We start from the raw sequence: 16958 nt of genomic DNA on the forward strand, positions 1-16958 counted from the left end.
CTCTGATTTATACACATACACAAACCCACAAGCATGAACATACAAGTATTGATTTCTGGTAAATTGTGTATATTAGTGTATGCTTATAGTACTAGTTAGCTGCTTGGGAGGCTACAGTGGGAAGATCACATAGGTCCAAGAGTTTAAGACCAGCCTAGGCAACAGAGGGACCTTGTCCACACCCCCAACAAGAAAATCCATGGCACCTTTGTGGGATTTAGTAGGGTCTAAGTTTGAAATATATGGTGGTTGGGAAGATAGCTCAGCTAGTAAAGGTACCTGCCACCAAGCCTGACAGCCTGAATTCAACTCTTCAAGCTACCGTGGCACATGCCACGTGTACACATAAAATCATACATGAATGTAATACAAATTTTAAAGTTCTTTTAAATACCTGTGTGTGTGTGAGAGTGTGTGAGTGTGCCTATATGTATTTGTACTGTGTGGTTCTAGGAGCCTGTGGAAGCCAGAAAAGGGTATTTGATTCCTTGGAACTTGAGTTAAGGGAGATTGTGAACCACCTTGTGGTTCTGGGAACTGAAGCCAGGTTGTCTGCAAGAACAAGTGCTTTTACCTGCTCAACTATCTTGCCAGCCTCTGTTCTTGTTTTCTTGTCTTATGTAGTCTACTCTGACCTGGCATTCAGCATTACCTTGAATCCTGATCTTCCTGTTCCCACTGTCCCTGTTCTGTTCTGGGGTTATATGTTTGCTGAGAAAAACTTGGTATTTTTTAAAATACAGTATTTTGGGCTGGAGAGATGGCTCAGAGTACTGGCTGCTCTTCCAGAAGACCCTATAGAACAAATAATAAAAGCCCAATGACAAAAATTGTGGTTCAACCCAAAATGGCTTAGTTTGCTGTCACCCAGCCTTGGTAGAGGTAAGACTTCTAGTGGCTTGCCTGTCTTTTCTGGTTTTTTGGTTGAATTCCATTTTCTGTCTCTGGGCTTTTATTATTGGTACTACAGAACCCAGGTACAATTCCCAGCATCTACGTGTCAGCTTATAACAGTGTAACTCCAATTCCAGGGGATCTGATGTTGAATTTTGGCCTTCTCAGGACCACCAAAGATGCCAGTGGTAGCCAGTCATATATGCAAGCAAAACACCAATACACATTAGAAAAAAAAAGGAAAGAAAGCCCACACATAATAGGGTTCTGTAAGACTGGCCAGTGCTCTTCACTGCTGAGCCATGTCTTCAGCTCTCAAACACTGGTTCTTTTGAGTGGGGACATAGAATATTAGTCAGTTTTCCATTGTTGTGAGAGAGTGTATCAAAAAGACAAGAGATTTATTCATGGTATCTAAGTTTCAGTTCATTGTTATTTCAAATTGCTTTTGGGTCTGTGGTGAGGCCAAAGATCATGGACAGACAGAGCAGAGAAAAACGGCCCTGAGGTAAAGAAAAAGAGAGGAAAGGATCAGAGTATCTTTGCAGGACATGTCCCTGGTGACCTGACTTCCTTCTACTAGGCTCCACCGCTTCAAGGATCCAGGGTTTTCTGATGTCACTGTCAGCACATGAGTCTTTGAGGGACAGTGAGGCTCCAGACCATCAAGGACCACCGAGGATTGTATTTGTGGACTGCTAACCAGGTCCCAATGTCCTCTTAGTCCCTATTATTAGGAAATAAGCAAGTTTCCATTCTGAAGGAGGCATCACCAGAAAGGTCTTCAAGGTCTAGATTTTTAGTCTATTTAAAATCTTCCACAGATTTTTTTAAGGTGCTGATCTTGATATCAGATTTTTTCATTGTTAATAATACCATTTAAATTATTTTGTTTCGTATCTTTAAGTTTCATGTCAGTAGTGAGATGAAGTGACTGTCACTGTTCTGTCCTAGAAAACAAAGCGAAAGCGAAGCAATTTCTTGATGGGGACCTCACCCTTGCTTCCAGTCCCGGTCACCTGACGAGTACAGTAGGACGTTCTCTTCAGCCTCACTATCCCTCAAAGACTGAGAGCTAAGGCCCACTTTCCTGATAGCCAGCAACCCAGCTTGATCACCAAGGCCTCAACCTGATGCTTGTCCATCTTACTTCCAGGTCCTGACTCTGGATCCAACCATACATATGAAGCCAAAGGAGAAGGCTGCGGGGATTCGGCCCCATGGCTTTTTGAGTGCTCTTGACGACAGAATATCCTTTTCTCCAGACTCTGTTCTGGAGCCAAGCCTGTGCAGTCACTCTGACAGTGACTTGTTTTCACAAGCAAGTCATAACGCTTCTCAGGTATCTGGGTTCCCCAAATACCCTTCAACTATGAAAGCGTCACCTGTGGACACTTGGAAAAGCCATGCATTCCACAGTGAGAGTAGGACGAGCTCCACGGCCCCTTCACTCTGCACCATCACTAGCAACGAAATCTCAGTCAGAACTGTAGACGAAGAAAACACTGTCACAGTGGCTTCAGCCTCAGTCAGTCAGTCCCAGCTTCCAGGTACAGCCAACAGTGTCCCAGAATGCATTTCATTGGCTTCCCTGGAAGATCCTGTGATGTTGTCTAAGTATGTATTTCAGCAACTGACTTATACTGCTAATGTTAATAGACTTGTGATATCTGATTGAATGATGAAAATGTTTTTTATTGGACCACAGTAAAATATAAAATCTTAATGAAATATAACCAATGTGTGTTTTTCACTATTGACAACTATGTTGAAGTGAAAGATGTTGATAAAGGTTGGGTATGATGGCACGTGCTTGTAATCCCAGTACTTTTGAGATAGAGGCGGGAGGATCTCTGTGAGTTCAAGGCCAGCCTGGTCTAGAGAGTGAGTTTCAGGCTAGCCAAGGCTACACAGTGAGACCCTGTCTTAAAATCAGAAGCAAAGGTGCTGACATAGGCATCCTGTAAATGGGAGCTAAGCAGAATGCTTCTATGTCTAGAGCATATGAGACTTCTGTTGTGTTTTCCAGGGTGGATGGAGGAACAGGTTGAACTCTGGCTATGAGAATGACTGTGGTGTGTTTGGTAGCTACTTTTCTCATTCCTGTGACCAAACATCTGACAAAAGCATCTTAAGGAAGGAAGGAAGGAAGGAAGGGTTTGTTTTGTCTGACAGTTTGAGGGGTATAGTCCAGCACAGTGAGAAGGGATGGTCACGCCATATCTGCAATCGAGGCACAGAGAGGACACTGGTGCTCAGCTTGCTTTATCTTCTTTGTCCTTTTTCTTTAATCTGGGACCCCAGCCTATGGACATTCAGAGTGGGTTGGTTAAGCCTCTCTGGAAACACCTTAACAGACACACCTCTGTGTCTCTTAGGTGACTTCTGTCAAGTTGCCAGTGAAGATTAACTGCCCCAGGTCCATCCCTTTCAGTTAGCCCTGAAACATGTGGATTGACTGTCTTTCCTTAGAGCATCTTCCCTCTCACCGACAGAATCCGGCAGAACCTCAAGGAGAAGCATGCACGACACATAGCAGATCTTCGAGCCTACTATGAATCAGAGATAAATAGTTTGAAACAGAAACTGGAGGCAAAAGACACTTCTGCCGTTGAAGAGTGGAAGAAGAAAAATGAAATTCTTATAGACAGGTAAGGCTACCATGGAGCTAGTGTTTCCCCACCTTGGGTAGATTGCTTCCATAAAGTATATCATGGTATGGTATAAAATGCTGTGAAAAACGCGTGCTTTGCATCTGAGAATTTATCACACAGACGTGTAAACTAGGACGTGTCTGGAGACACCAGGGGTTAATCCTCTAGTAACTTACACAAGCTATGCCTTTCATGTGGGTAAAGTTCTGAAGGAGTAGAGTCAGCAAATAAAGAATAGTTTATGGGGGCTGGAGTGATGGCTCAGTGGTTAAGAGCACTGACTGCTCTTCCAGAGAACCCGGGTTCAATTCCCAGCACCCACATGGCAGCTCACAACTGTCTGAAAATCCAGTTGCAGGGGATCTGACACCTTCACACCAATGCATATAAAATAAAGTTAAATAAAAAAAAAAAAAAAAAAAAAGAATAGTTTGTGGATCTTTACCGTTGTGGAGTTCTGGGAAAAGTAAGAATCCTAGGATGTGGGCTGGTGAGATAGCTAAACAGGAAGCACCCTTCCCACCAAGTCTGCTGAGCCCAGCTTGATCCCTGGTACTCACATGGTGGAGTGGGGAACTGTCCACTCGCATACACACTAGGAATATACATGCAGAATTAGAATTCTAGCCGGGCAGTGGTACACGCCTTTAATCCCACAACTCAGGAGGTAGAGGCAGGCGGATCTCTGTGAGTTCAAGGCCAGCCTGTTCTACAGAGTGAGTTCCAGCACAGCCAGGGCTACACAGAGAAACCCTGTGTGGGGAGGGTGGGGGGAGCGGGGAAGATGAAGAATTCTGGGACTTTGGGTGCTGGGAGTGTAGCTCATTGGTAGAGTATTGGGCTTAGTGTCATGAGACCTTGTGTTTTAACCTAGCTTTATAACGAAAAAGAAAGAAAGAATGTGGCAACTTTTGTGTGTGGTAGAGGTGGTGGGGTGAGGAGGCAGATAGAGGGCAGACAAGGGACGGGTAAAGACTATATACCGTATACATGTATGGTACAGTCAAAGAACAAATTTAACCACGAAAAAGAAAGAAAGAATGTGGCAACTTTTGTGTGTGGTAGAGTTGGTGGGGTGAGGAGGCGGAGAGGGGGCAGACAAGGGACGGGTAAAGACTATATACCGTATACATGTATGGTACAGTCAAAGAACAAATTTAACCATCTGAAGAGATGCATACTGCTCTTCCAGAGGTCCTGAGTTCAGTTCCCAGCCCTGATATCAGGTGGCTCACAGTTGTCATTAATTCTAGCTCCAGGGATAATGGTATGGGGAGCCCACTAGAGATAACCACTCGGACACAGTATAGCCAGTTGAAAGTCTTTATTCCAACTGGCTGGAAGCACATCCAAAGTGTTCATAGACCTAGGTGAGGCCCCAAGTGTCTAGAACATGGTTTTAAGGGCAGAGGCCTCATCTAGGAATCTCTTTTGGCAGCTGCAAGAGTAGGCAGCTTGAAGCAAGCAGTTTTTGCTTTTTTTGTTTTGTTTGTTTGTTTGTTTTTCAAGACAGGGTTTCTCTGGAGCCTGTCCTGGAACTAGCTCTGTAGATCAGGCTGACGTCAAACTCAAAAGAGATTTGCCTGCCTGAGTGCTGTCCTGAATGCTGGGATTTGTGGGTTTTTTTTGTTTTGTTTGGTTTGGTTTGGTTTGGTTTGGTTTTTTGAGACAGGCTTTCTCTGTAGCTTTGGAGCCTATCCTGGAACTAGCTTTTGTGGCCTCAAACTCACAGAGTTCTGCCGCCTGAGTGCTGGGAATAAAGGCATGTGCCACTACCGCCTGACCTGAGTGCTGGCATTAAAGGCATGTGTCACTGCTGTTTGGCAAGGCAGAAACTAACATAAACAATTAGCTGAAGGAGGTTCCATACAAACAAGCAGTTGTAACAGAGGCTAAGATGAGTTAGCTAGTACATCCTGACACAGAGATGGGTAGTTTTCCATAGGATTCTAGTTAAACCTGGAAACAGCCTCTGGAAGAATAGAAGATGAAGGAACTTCTGTACTGTCTTTACCCTTCACAATCTGGTGCCTGCTTATGGACTGCAGATACCTGTGGACATCTCTCTCTCTCACACACACACACACATAGACACACACACACACACACACACACACACTCATATGATTAAAAAGAAAATAAATCATTGTACTGGAGATGGCTTAGCATTTAAGAGCACTTTAGGGATCTCACAGCAGCTAGTCACTGTCTGTAATTCTATGTAATTCTAGTCTCAGGAGAGCCAGTGCCCTCCCAGGCACTGCAGTACTTATGTGGTGAACAGATGCTCATGCAGGCAAAACACCCACACACAAAAATAAAATCTCAGAAAAGTTTAGCTAAAAAAAAAAAATAATAAACATTGGACATGGTGTCGTAAACTTTTAATTGTAGCACGCCGGGAGGCTAAGGCAGGCAAATCTCGGAGTTTGAGGCCAGCCTGGTCCATAAAATGAGTTTCAGGACAGCCAGGGTACACAGAGAAATGGTGTCTTGGAAAAAAATAGTATTTCATGGCTGGGGAGACCATTCAGTTGGCAAAGCACTTCAATTGTAAGTGTGAGGACATGGGATTGATCCCATGGCCTGCGTGAAAAAGAGCTCGGCACTTGTAATTCCAGTACCATGGAGTTGGAGACAGAAGGATCCCATGGCTCATTGGCTAGCCTGTCTAGCCGAATTGGTGAGCTCCAGGCCAAAGATACCATTTCTCAGAGGAAGCAGGTATTGTTCCTACATATGACAGCTAATCCTTCGAACTTCTACACACATGTATACATTTAATAAAAAGAACAGTGCATTAATGTTGAGTTTGAAACAGCTCAGAAAGATGCTGTGCCCTGACTCCAAATAGCCCAGCTCGTTATATCCTGGACATGTGTGTGTTCAGATTTTCCCACGCTAACATCAAGCTATTTTGTACAGTTTTCTCTATTTTAAAAATATAAAATTTAAATATCAAATTGTGTATAACATTCACTGTTTTAAGTGTGCAGTTCAGTAGCTGAAATATATTAACAATATCCATCTTCAGAACCATTTCCTCTTGTAAAGCAAACTCTGGTAAAAGCGCCTGCTGCCAGGGCAACCTGAGTTCTATTCCTGGAACCCACATGGTGGAGGGAGAGAAGAGGAGATTTTTGCAAGTTGTCTTTACACACACATCAAACAAACAAACAAGCAAACAAATGGGAATAAAACTAACTCCTGAAATTCTGGTCTGGGGATGTAGATCAGTTGGTAGAAGGCTTGCCTAGCATGTGTGAGGTGCTGGGTTCAGTCCCCAGTAGGCGCTTCCCACTCAGTGTCAATAGATAAATATTGGGAAAAGAATAATGAAATACAAAGAGCAATTAAGAACTGAAGCCCAGTTCTCATTAGACCTTTATCCCCACCCCACCACCTTTCCCCTGACATTGGTTACCTCTGTCCTGTTTGTTTCCATGAATTTGAACAAATACTCTGCAAGTGGAATCACAGTATTTATCTTTCTTTTCCTTTTCCTTCTTTTGGTGCTGGGAATGGAACCCAGGCTCTTGCAGAGGCTAGGGATATGTGTTTTGCTACTGACATGTAGTGGCAGACTTATTTCACTCAGTATATCCTCAAAGACTGGTTCATGGTATTAGAATTTCCTCTTTGTTAGTGATTGTGACACACACTTTTAATCCCAGCATTCAGGAGGCAGAGGCAGGCAGATCTCTGGAAGTTCATGGCCAGCCTGGTCTACAAGAGCTAGTTTCAGGACAGAAACCCTGTCCCAAAAAACCAGAAAAACAAAAACCAACAAAAAAAGAGAAATTATTTGTTTCCTAACTAATTCTAAATTTGCTTTTTTTAGATGTGGCCAGCTGGACAGTGCATTGAATGAAGCTACTAGTCGTGTGCGAACACTTGAGAATAAGAATAATTTGCTAGAAATAGAAGTGGTAAGTATTGTTTTATATGGCAGGTTCTGGTGTCATAATATCTAAAAGGTATGTATCATCACAACTTTTAATTTTGTTTACTGGATGTATAGCTAGGTGTGCAGAAGCTTTTTTTAAAAAAATGTGTAGCTTCAGCTTTCCTAGAACTTGCTGTGTAGACCAGGCTGGCTTTGAACTCACAGAGGCCCACTTGCTTCTGCCTTCCAAGTGTTAGTATCAAAGGCATGCACTACTGTGCCTGACTTAAACTTTTATATTTTTATGTTATTTTTCCCTTCCTTCCGTCCGTCTGTCCGTCCTTCCGTCCGTCCGTCCTTCCTTCCTTCCTTCTCTTTCCTTCCTTCCTTCCTTCCTTCCTTCCTTCCTTCCTTCCTTCCTTCCTTCCTTCCTTCCTTCCTTCTTTCTTTCTTTCTTTCTTTCTTTCTTTCTTTCTTTCTTTCTTTCTCTTGAGACAGGATTTCTCTGTGTGTAGTCCTAGCTGTCCAAGAACTTATTCAGTAGACCAGGCTGGCTTTGAATTCACAGAGAGCTGTCTGCCTCTGCCTCTCAAGTGCTAGGATTAAAAGCATGTGCCACACAGTTTTATTCTTTTTTTTTTTTTTTTTTTTTTTTTTGGTTTTTCGAGACAGGGTTTCTCTGTAGCTTTGGAGCCTGTCCTGGCACTCGCTCTGTAGATCAGGCTGGAACTCAGAGATCTGTCTGCCCCTGCCTCCTGAGTGCTGGGTGCGCCACCACCACCCGGCTATTCTTTTTCTTTTTATTCTTTATATATTACCTTATAAGCAAAATTTTTTTGGAAAATACCTGTTTTGTTCTATGCATTGCCTCTGCTTTAATGCCTAGCCCCCTTCTGGGTAGAATTCAGGTCCTAACCAAGCTAGGCCAGTGTCTAATAACTGAGTCATTTTGTTGGCTTCATCTATATGATAAACTCTATCATGAAGTTAGGGACTAGTATTTTGGTTCTCTTATTTTCTTGCTTTGTTTAGAGATGGGGTCTTGCTATGTTCTAGCTCAAGGTGGTCTTGGACTTGTGTATAAGCAGCCTTTGCAGTTCAGCCTTCTAATCAGTTAGACCGCAGGCAGGAGGCTTTGCGCCCAGCTTTCATCTTACATTTTGGCATCCTGTGGCATGGCACCTATTTGGTATTTCAGAAATCACCGTTGAATGAATGTTAACACATGAGGTACATTTTTAATTTTGTGTTTCCATAGAGTATAGAGAATCCCCAGCCCTCAGCATATGAATATTGAACGGTGCATTCTAGTCACAGTTTCAGAATTCCTCTGATGTTTGTAGTTATTTTTTTTTCTTCGTTAGGTTGATCCACAGACAGTGCTGTCTATGCAAGTCCTAGAATCCTTGTACCCCTATGTGCTTGTTGTCTTTCTCCGCCTTTGGATAATCTCATGGAGTAGCTCCATTAGAGTGGTCCTCTCTAGTCTCTGAGACACAGCAGGATGTCACGTAGCTTATTTCTATTTGTATGCGTTTTTGTTTTTAATTTTAATGTCCATAATTGATCAGCTAATACGGAGGCATTGTTTTCACTTGGAATGATTTATCTCTGTCTTCACTGTGTAGAATGATTTGAGAGAACGCTTCAGTGCAGCCAGCAGTGCCTCCAAAATTTTGCAGGAACGAATTGAGGAAATGAGAACAAGCAACAAAGAAAAAGATAACACCATCATTCGGCTAAAATGTCGGCTGCAGGATCTGGAAGAAGCATTTGAGAATGCTTACAAACTCTCAGATGATAAAGAAGCTAGGCTGAAACAAGAAAACAAAATGTTTCAGGATGTAAGTACCCAGTGCACTGTGGCCGCTGTCTGAGTCCTCTGACAAAAGCAGCTTGAGGAGACAGGGTTAATTTGGCTTCAGCTCCAAAAGGACAGTCCTCTGTCACGGGAAAGCGTGGCTGCAGGCAGGGGAGGTGTGGTGGCAGGAGTAGGAGACTGCGTGGTCACAGTACATCCACATATGAGAAGCAGAGTGAGTAGCAAGTTCTTGCAGGCCATAAAACTCCACAACCTTCCCAAACAATGCCAACAGCTTGGGACCAAGTGTTTAAACGGAAGCCTGTGGAGTGTACCCCCAGAAGCTGCGGTGACTTTCTAGGTACATTTTGGTCTAAGCTGCCTGTAGCAACGCATACCCTCCTGGTGGCAGTGGTCCCTGTCGCCTTGTGTCAGAGCTGTAGAAAGATGGCAAACTCCCTCACTGCTCTTTCCTAGTGTGTCACCTTTTGAGTTGTCATAACACCTGTGGGTGACAGGGTAAAATGATATAAACCAGATTCTGTGCAGGGCGTTGTTGAGAGAGGGGCTTGCCATATTGCCCCCACACTGGTCTTCAACCTGTGATTCCCTTGTCCCAGTCTCTTGTGTGCTGTAGTTGTAGGTGTTCACTCCCATGCCTGGCTATTTGTTGTTGTTTTTGTGTGCTGCCAGCCCCCTTCCCACATTCCATTCTGCAGTCATAGTCTAGAACCCTAATGGTATCATTGCTTTAGTGTGTGTGCTGTCTGTGGTGTTTCATTATTATCCATTCCCCATTCCCTGCCCTGGGTGCTAGGGATAGAGTCCAGAACAGCGTTCAAGGTATGCTACCAATAGAGCTGCGTCTATGGTCCTTTAGAGATAGACTGGTTTTTTGTTTGCTTTGTTTCAAAACAGGGTTTCTCTGTGTAGTCCTGGCTGTTCCAGAACTTGCTCTGTAGACCAAGCTGACCTTGAACTCAGAGTTGTGTCTGCCTCCTGAGTGCTGGGATTAAAGGCGTGTGGCATGTGTGACCACTTCCCAGTTCAGTTTGATTTTTAAAAAAATTTTATTTTATGTGCTTTGGTATTTACCTGCATATATTGTGTGAGGGTATCAGATTCCCTGGAACTGGAGTTACAGTTATGAGCTGTCATGTAGGTGCTGGTAATTGAACCCCAGTTTGCTGGAATAGCACCAGTGCTCTTAACCTCTGAGCCATCTCTCCAGCACTGTTTGATTTTTTTTTTTTTGAAACAGAGTTTCACTGTAACTATCAAGCCTATTCTGGACCTAGCTCTTGTAGACCAGGCTGGCCTCAGACTCACAGAGATCCGCCTGCCTCTGCCTCCCGAGTGCTGGGATTAAAGCTGTGCACTACCACCACCCGGCAATTTTTTTCTTTCTTTCTTGTTTTTTTTTTTGTTTTTTGTTTTTCGAGACAGAGTTTCTCTGTGGTTTTGGAGCCTGTCCTGGAACTAGCTCTTATAGACCAGGCTGGTCTCGAACTCACGGAGATCTGCCTGTCTCTGCCTCCCGAGTGCTGGGATTAAAGGCGTGCGCCACCACTGCCCGGCCCGGCAATTTTTTTTTAAACTTTATTATGTGTGTGTATGTATGATGTGTGTGTGTGTGAGTGTTGACACGTGTATGGTGATCAGAAGACAACTTTGAGGAGTTGGTTCTTCCACTGTGGATTCCAAGGATTGAACTCAGCTTACATATCAAAAACTTTTGCCCCCTGAGCTGTCTGCTCAACTCAGGTTTGAATATTTTTTAAAAAGATTTATTTATTTTTATTTTGGGTGTATAAGTATTTTGCCTGCATGCATGTGCACTATGTGCGTGCTTAATATATACAGAGGCTGTAAAAGGATGTCAGCTTGGGGCTGGAGAGGTGGCTCAGTGGTTAAGAATACTGACTGCTCTTCCAGAGGATCCAGGTTCAATTCCCAGCACCCACGTGGCAACTCAAAACTGTCTGAAGATCCAGTTGCAGGGGATCTGACACCTTCACACCAATGTACATAAAATAAAGTTAAATAAACCATAAAAAATATTTAAAAAAAAAAAAAAAAAGGACGTCAGCTCTTTTGGAATTGCAGTCAGATGGTTGTGAGCTGCCAGCGAGTGTAGGTGATGAACCCAGATCCTCTAGAAGAGCAGCCAGTGTTCTCGCTACTGAGCTGTCTTTCTAGACCCCAGCTTTGAATTTTTTATCTTGATTTAATTTCACTTAAAATTGGATTAATAAAACATTGATAATGGATTGGTTTCTAGGTTGTATGTTTTTTTAAAATAAGGTTTCTTTTTCTATTTTATCTTCTATCTACATTTCTATCTATCATCTATCTGTGTGCATACATGCATGCACATATACCGTGGCACATGTGTAGAGGACAACTTGGGTCCTGGAAATCAGAATCAGGTTGTCTTGCTTTTAGGCAGGGGCCTTCACTTGCCATCTTGCTGGCTCTCTAAGATTGTTATTATTATTTTTTAATATCTGGATTCTTAAGTTATGGTACTTAAATGATCTGAAGTCACTTTGTGTTGAAGTCTTTCTGGTTGCGTTGATTGTGCTTCTTCCATTGTTCCTAGACTTTATTGTCGTGGAGTTAAATAGAAGTGTTCCTCAAGTCTGAATGAGGACAGGGCTGGTGGTGTACAGACACTGTAGTAACTAATTCCACGGCTTCTAGTTGCTCTAATCAGTTTGGTCATGGCCTGTGATTTCTGTCTTTCAGCAATGCTGTTATGGTCAGTTGGTCTTTGTCGCCGTTTTTTCCCCCACTCTGGGGGCTTTGGGGTCGTGCCCTGTTGGAAATAATGCAGTTTGGTTTTCTGTTTCTTGCGGCACCTAAGAGACTGTTCACTCTGGGAATTTTGTTTTGTAAGTTTGTTTTTCTTTCTGTTCTTTATAGGTTTTTTTTTTGGCGGGGGGATGTTGTAAGGCAGAGTTTCTCTGTGTAACAGTCCTCCCTGTTCTGGAACTCTCTGTAGACCAAGCTGGCCTCAAACTCACTGAGTTCTACCTACCTCTGCTTGCTGAGTGCTAGGGTCGAAGGCATGTGCCACCACCACCCAGCATGTTTTTGTTATTTATTTATTTATTTATTTATTTATTTATTTATTTATTTGTTTATTTATTTATTTTGGTTTTTCGAGACAGGGTTTCTCTGTGGCTTTGGAGCCTGTCCTGGAACTAGCTCTTGTAGACCAGGCTGGTCTCGAACTCACAGAGATCCGCCTACCTCTGCCTCCCAAGTGCTGGGATTAAAGGCGTGCGCCACCACCGCCCGGCATGTTTTTGTTATTTTAAGAACCATTCCTGGCCCTGTCTCAAAAAACCAAAAAAAAAGAACTATTCCTATACTTTCTGCCATAGCAGTGTGTTCTGTCCTCATCCTGGGCCTTTCTGGGTTCCTCACTATGGAGGTCTGACTGGCCTCAAATTTGCCGTCTTTCTCCTGCAGCCCCTGAATACTGGATTGCAGGGTGTACCATATATATATATATATATATATATATATATATATATATATATATATATATACACACACACACACACACACTCATATATATATTTTTAAATAATACTAGGTTTTTGCCATCACATTTTTATGTTATAGAATAAATGTAGGAAAGTATAATATGAATTTTATGTAATAAAAATTTTAAAAGACAATACAAATACATTTTACTATTACATTGAGGGCTCGATTTGCTATTGCTCTGTTTTACTTTTTTTTAAAAAAAATTTATTTATTTATTTATTTATTATGTATACAATATTCCGTCTGCATGTATGCCTGCAGGTCAGAAGAGGGCACCAGACCTCATTACAGATGGTTGTGAGCCACCATGTGGTTGCTGGGAATTGAACTCAGGACCTTTGGAAGAGTAGGCAATGCTCTTAACTGCTAAGCCATCTATCTCTCCAGCCCTCTGTTTTACCTTTAAAATTGTTTCAAACTTAAAGTGTCTTCAAACATTTTATCAGGGATTGTCTCATTCCTTTTTCCAGAACCACTGGTTCTGTGTTGGCCTTCCTTTCCTGACGCTGCAGTTTAAGGGTGCTATTCCTTTGTGACCTGGTCAATTCTGTGGTACAACTCTCTGTTTTCTTTGCAGCTCTTAGGAGAGTACGAGTCCCTCGGAAAAGAGCACGGGCGTGTAAAGGTAATAGGCAAAGACTGACCTTCCCCATCTCTCCCACTGGAGCAGTTTGAACCAGTCCATGTATTTACCCTTCCTGCGTTAATACCTTTGTTTTCAGATGTCTGCCCTACTTGACTGAACCTTTGTGAGATCTGCTAATTTGCCAAATATTATTGAATGGCTGTTATATTTGATGTGAGTTGAGATGAAACTAGGCAGAAGAATTTAAGTAATGCATAGGTTCTAATCCCTGTACATATAAAGTTAACATTTTCAAAGCATTATTCTTTAATGGAGTAGTAAGAATTTATCCTCTGTGTCTGAAATGGTAGCTGACACACTGTTTGCAGTTGTATATCTGAATTTAGTGAAGCACCACAGTGAGTAGGCAGGAAGTGGTTCCAGACAGTCTGCTGCATGCAGGAGGAGATTGTGGGTTTGTAAGGTTAGTGAAAAGACCTGTAAGGTTAGTGAAAAGCTACAGCTGAGACTGGGTTCAGAAATAAACCACAGTGTCTGAAACATCACTTTAGGTTTTTGTTGTGCCATTCTGCTAAGCCTTCAGTCACAGTTGTAGCTAAAATAGATCCATCTTAATGTGGGGTTGCTTCTAGTTAAGCAGGCAATGGGTTGCATCTGTTAGAGTCCCAGGTATATGCTATCGCTTCCCCCTTGAGTTGCCTGGATTGGTTCCACACTGATGCCGTCCTTGCTGAGTTTCATGGTAATTGACAGCTGGTTGTTTAGCCTTACATTAGCTCTCTATTAAACACTTTGAAGCAAAAGTTTCCATCTGCATGCTTATCTTCAGTTACAGAAATTTTTTTTCTCCCCTTAGGATACATTAAACACAACTGAGAACAAATTGCTTGATGCACACACTCAAATTTCTGATTTGAAAAGGTAAATGTCCTTTTTATTCTTCTGTGTAAATTCTTACTGCAATAATAAAATATGCTGCTAATCGTCCTTTGTGTTTGTATTGACAATGAGGAAAATAAACTCTCTCCTGAGGGTGTTTAAAATTGACAGCTAGTTTTATCCTAATCCTTGGACATGGAAATACATTACATTTTAACTCAGGAGATACTTACGTGATTAGGATTTATTGGTGGTTTGTAGCACGAATAATAAAAACCCAGAGACAGATATTAGGGTTCAAGCTGAAGATCAGAAAAGCAAAGCAAGCCGGGCGGTGGTGGCGCACGCCTTTAATCCCAGCACTTGGGAGGCAGAGGCAGGCGGATCTCTGAGTTCGAGGCCAGCCTGGTCTACAAGAGCTAGTTCCGGGACAGGCACCAAAGCTACAGAGAAACCCTGTCTCGAAAAACCAAAAAAAAAAAAAAAAAAAAAAAAAAAAGAAAAGAAAAGCAAAAACCACTAGAGAGATCTTACCTCTATGAAATCTTCAGACTGAAAGAGAATGAGTTCCTGTCTCATCTCACCTTATATTACTCTCTAGTGCTGGGATTAAAGGCATACACCACCATCACCGCCAGGCCCCTATGGCTAACTAGTGTGGCTTCTGGGATTAAAGGTGTGGCACCATTGCCTGACCTGTATGACTGAGTAGTGTGGCTGTGTTGTGTTCTGGTCTTTAGGCAAACTTTATTTATTAAAATACAAATGAAATATCACTACATTCCCCTCTTTTTGTCTAAAATTAAAAAAGGCTAGAACTAATATAAGAAAAAATATATACAATAAGTCCAATAACTATATACAATATATGCAGTCAATAAATATATTAACAATGTCTAGTACTTTTTGGTTTTACAAATTCAGAGAAAATACTCCATATCTATCCTATCTTGGTGAGTCCAAAGTCTTGTACCTAATTTACTTTCTATCATAACTTGCTTTAGTGTCTGGTAAACAAGGAAAACTATAATTCTCTAGTCTTCAACTCCCTCAGAGACCCAAGAAGAAAATAATATTAACTGAGTAAGCAGGAAGTGCAAACAAACTACTTCCAAAATATGTGAGAATTGACAGAAACAGTTGGCTCCCTCGACAGTCACCCAAAGTTCTTCTGCAATGTTGGGGCATCCATCTTCTGCCTACAGGCCTAGCATAGCTGATATACTTCTCTGTGAAGCAGGATATTCGTTTTTTTTTCTTTTTATATTTAAAAAAATTTTTTTAATCGATTTTATTGAACTATATATTTTTCTCTGCTCCCCTGCCTTCCTCCCTTCTCCTTCTACCATCTCCCATGGTCCATATGCTTCCAATTTACTCAGGAGATCTTTCTTTTTCTACTTCCCATGTAGATTAGATCCAGGTATGTCTTTTTAGGGTCCTCTTTGTTGTCTAGGTTCTCTGTGATTGTGAATTGTAGGCTTGTTTTCCTTGCTTTATGTCTAAAAGCCACTTATCCGTGAGTATATATGATAATTGTCTTTCTGGATCTGTGTTACCTCACTCAATATGATGTTTTCTAGCTCTGTCCATTTGCCTGCAAATTTCAAGATGTTAATTTTTTCTGCTGTGTAGTACTCCATTGTGTAAATATACCACATTTTCCTTATCCATTCTTCGGTCGAGAGGCATTTAGGTTGTTTCTAGGTTCTGGCTGTGACAAGCAATGCTATATGAACATAGTTAAGCACATGTTCTTGTGGTATGATTGAGCATCCTTTGGGCATATACCCAAAAGTGGTCCTGCTGGGTCTTGAGGTAGGTTGTTTCCTAATTTTCTGAGAATTTGCCATACTGATTTCCAAAGTGGCTATACGAGTTTGCACTCCCACTAGCAATAGAGAGGGTACCCATAACCTCTCCAGCATAAGTTGTCATCAGTGTTTTTGATCTTCCATTCTTACAGGTGTAAGATGGAATCTCAGAGTTTATTTTGTTTTGTTTTGTTTTTTTGTTTGTTTGTTTTTCGAGACGGGGTTTCTCTGTAGCTTTGGAGACCAGGCAGGCCTCAAACTCACAGAGATCCGCCTGCCTCTGCTTCCACAGTACTGGGATTAATTGTGTGTGCTACCACTGCCCAGCTATAAGTTCAATTATAATAGGTGATTTAACTACCAACTTGCATTTCCTTGTTATCCTAAACAGTTGGTAATAATAATTTTCAAGGAATAGAAATTTGCATTACATTGTTAAATGAGTTTTATAAGTACAATACCTTCAATGAGAGAGTAGAAATGTATGTGTAGTATGTTCTAACAAAATTAATCTCAAATTTGTATCAGTATACAAAATTGATATACAGTATACAAAACATTTAAAACTAGTAGTTGCTTTTTAAAAGTAGAATCAGTAATCTACCTTTTTATTTTACCATATCTATGTCCTCCCCTTTCTTTCAAACAAGAACCTTGAATCTAATTTCCTTTGTTTAGCTTTTTTCCCCTGCTCCTATTTCCAATAGCAACTTGTAACCAATCCCCTTAAACAATGACAAATACCTGTAACCCACTGATGACAAAAACTACCCACCCCACCTCTTTGGAATGTAGACATCGTATTCTTAAATTTACTTCCTACTATATGGTGGTGACAGCATCTTTATGGGATCCTGAAAAGAAAAATTTGTGTCAATTGTCAAGT

General features: G+C 41.7%; 1 protein-coding gene across 7 annotated transcripts in view; it reads left to right on the top strand.

Annotated features, from left to right (window-relative positions):
- Mphosph9 (M-phase phosphoprotein 9) overlaps nt 1-16958 on the top strand; it is a 71561-nt gene that overhangs the window by 25364 nt on the left and 29239 nt on the right. For all 7 annotated transcript variants that reach the window (XR_009056820.1, XM_057764285.1, XM_057764284.1 and 4 more), the window contains 6 exons: nt 2051-2511; nt 3390-3545; nt 7390-7477; nt 9063-9278; nt 13371-13418; nt 14236-14300. Coding sequence is in view for 6 of the 7 variants with exons in the window: in XM_057764285.1 (XP_057620268.1) it covers nt 2051-2511; nt 3390-3545; nt 7390-7477; nt 9063-9278; nt 13371-13418; nt 14236-14300 (1034 nt within the window). In the remaining variant the exon portion in view is untranslated. The remainder of the gene's footprint in view (nt 1-2050; nt 2512-3389; nt 3546-7389; nt 7478-9062; nt 9279-13370; nt 13419-14235; nt 14301-16958) is intronic.

The sequence above is a fragment of the Chionomys nivalis genome, chromosome 3 (assembly GCF_950005125.1).
Source record: "Chionomys nivalis chromosome 3, mChiNiv1.1, whole genome shotgun sequence".
Classification (NCBI taxonomy): Eukaryota; Metazoa; Chordata; class Mammalia; order Rodentia; family Cricetidae; genus Chionomys; species Chionomys nivalis.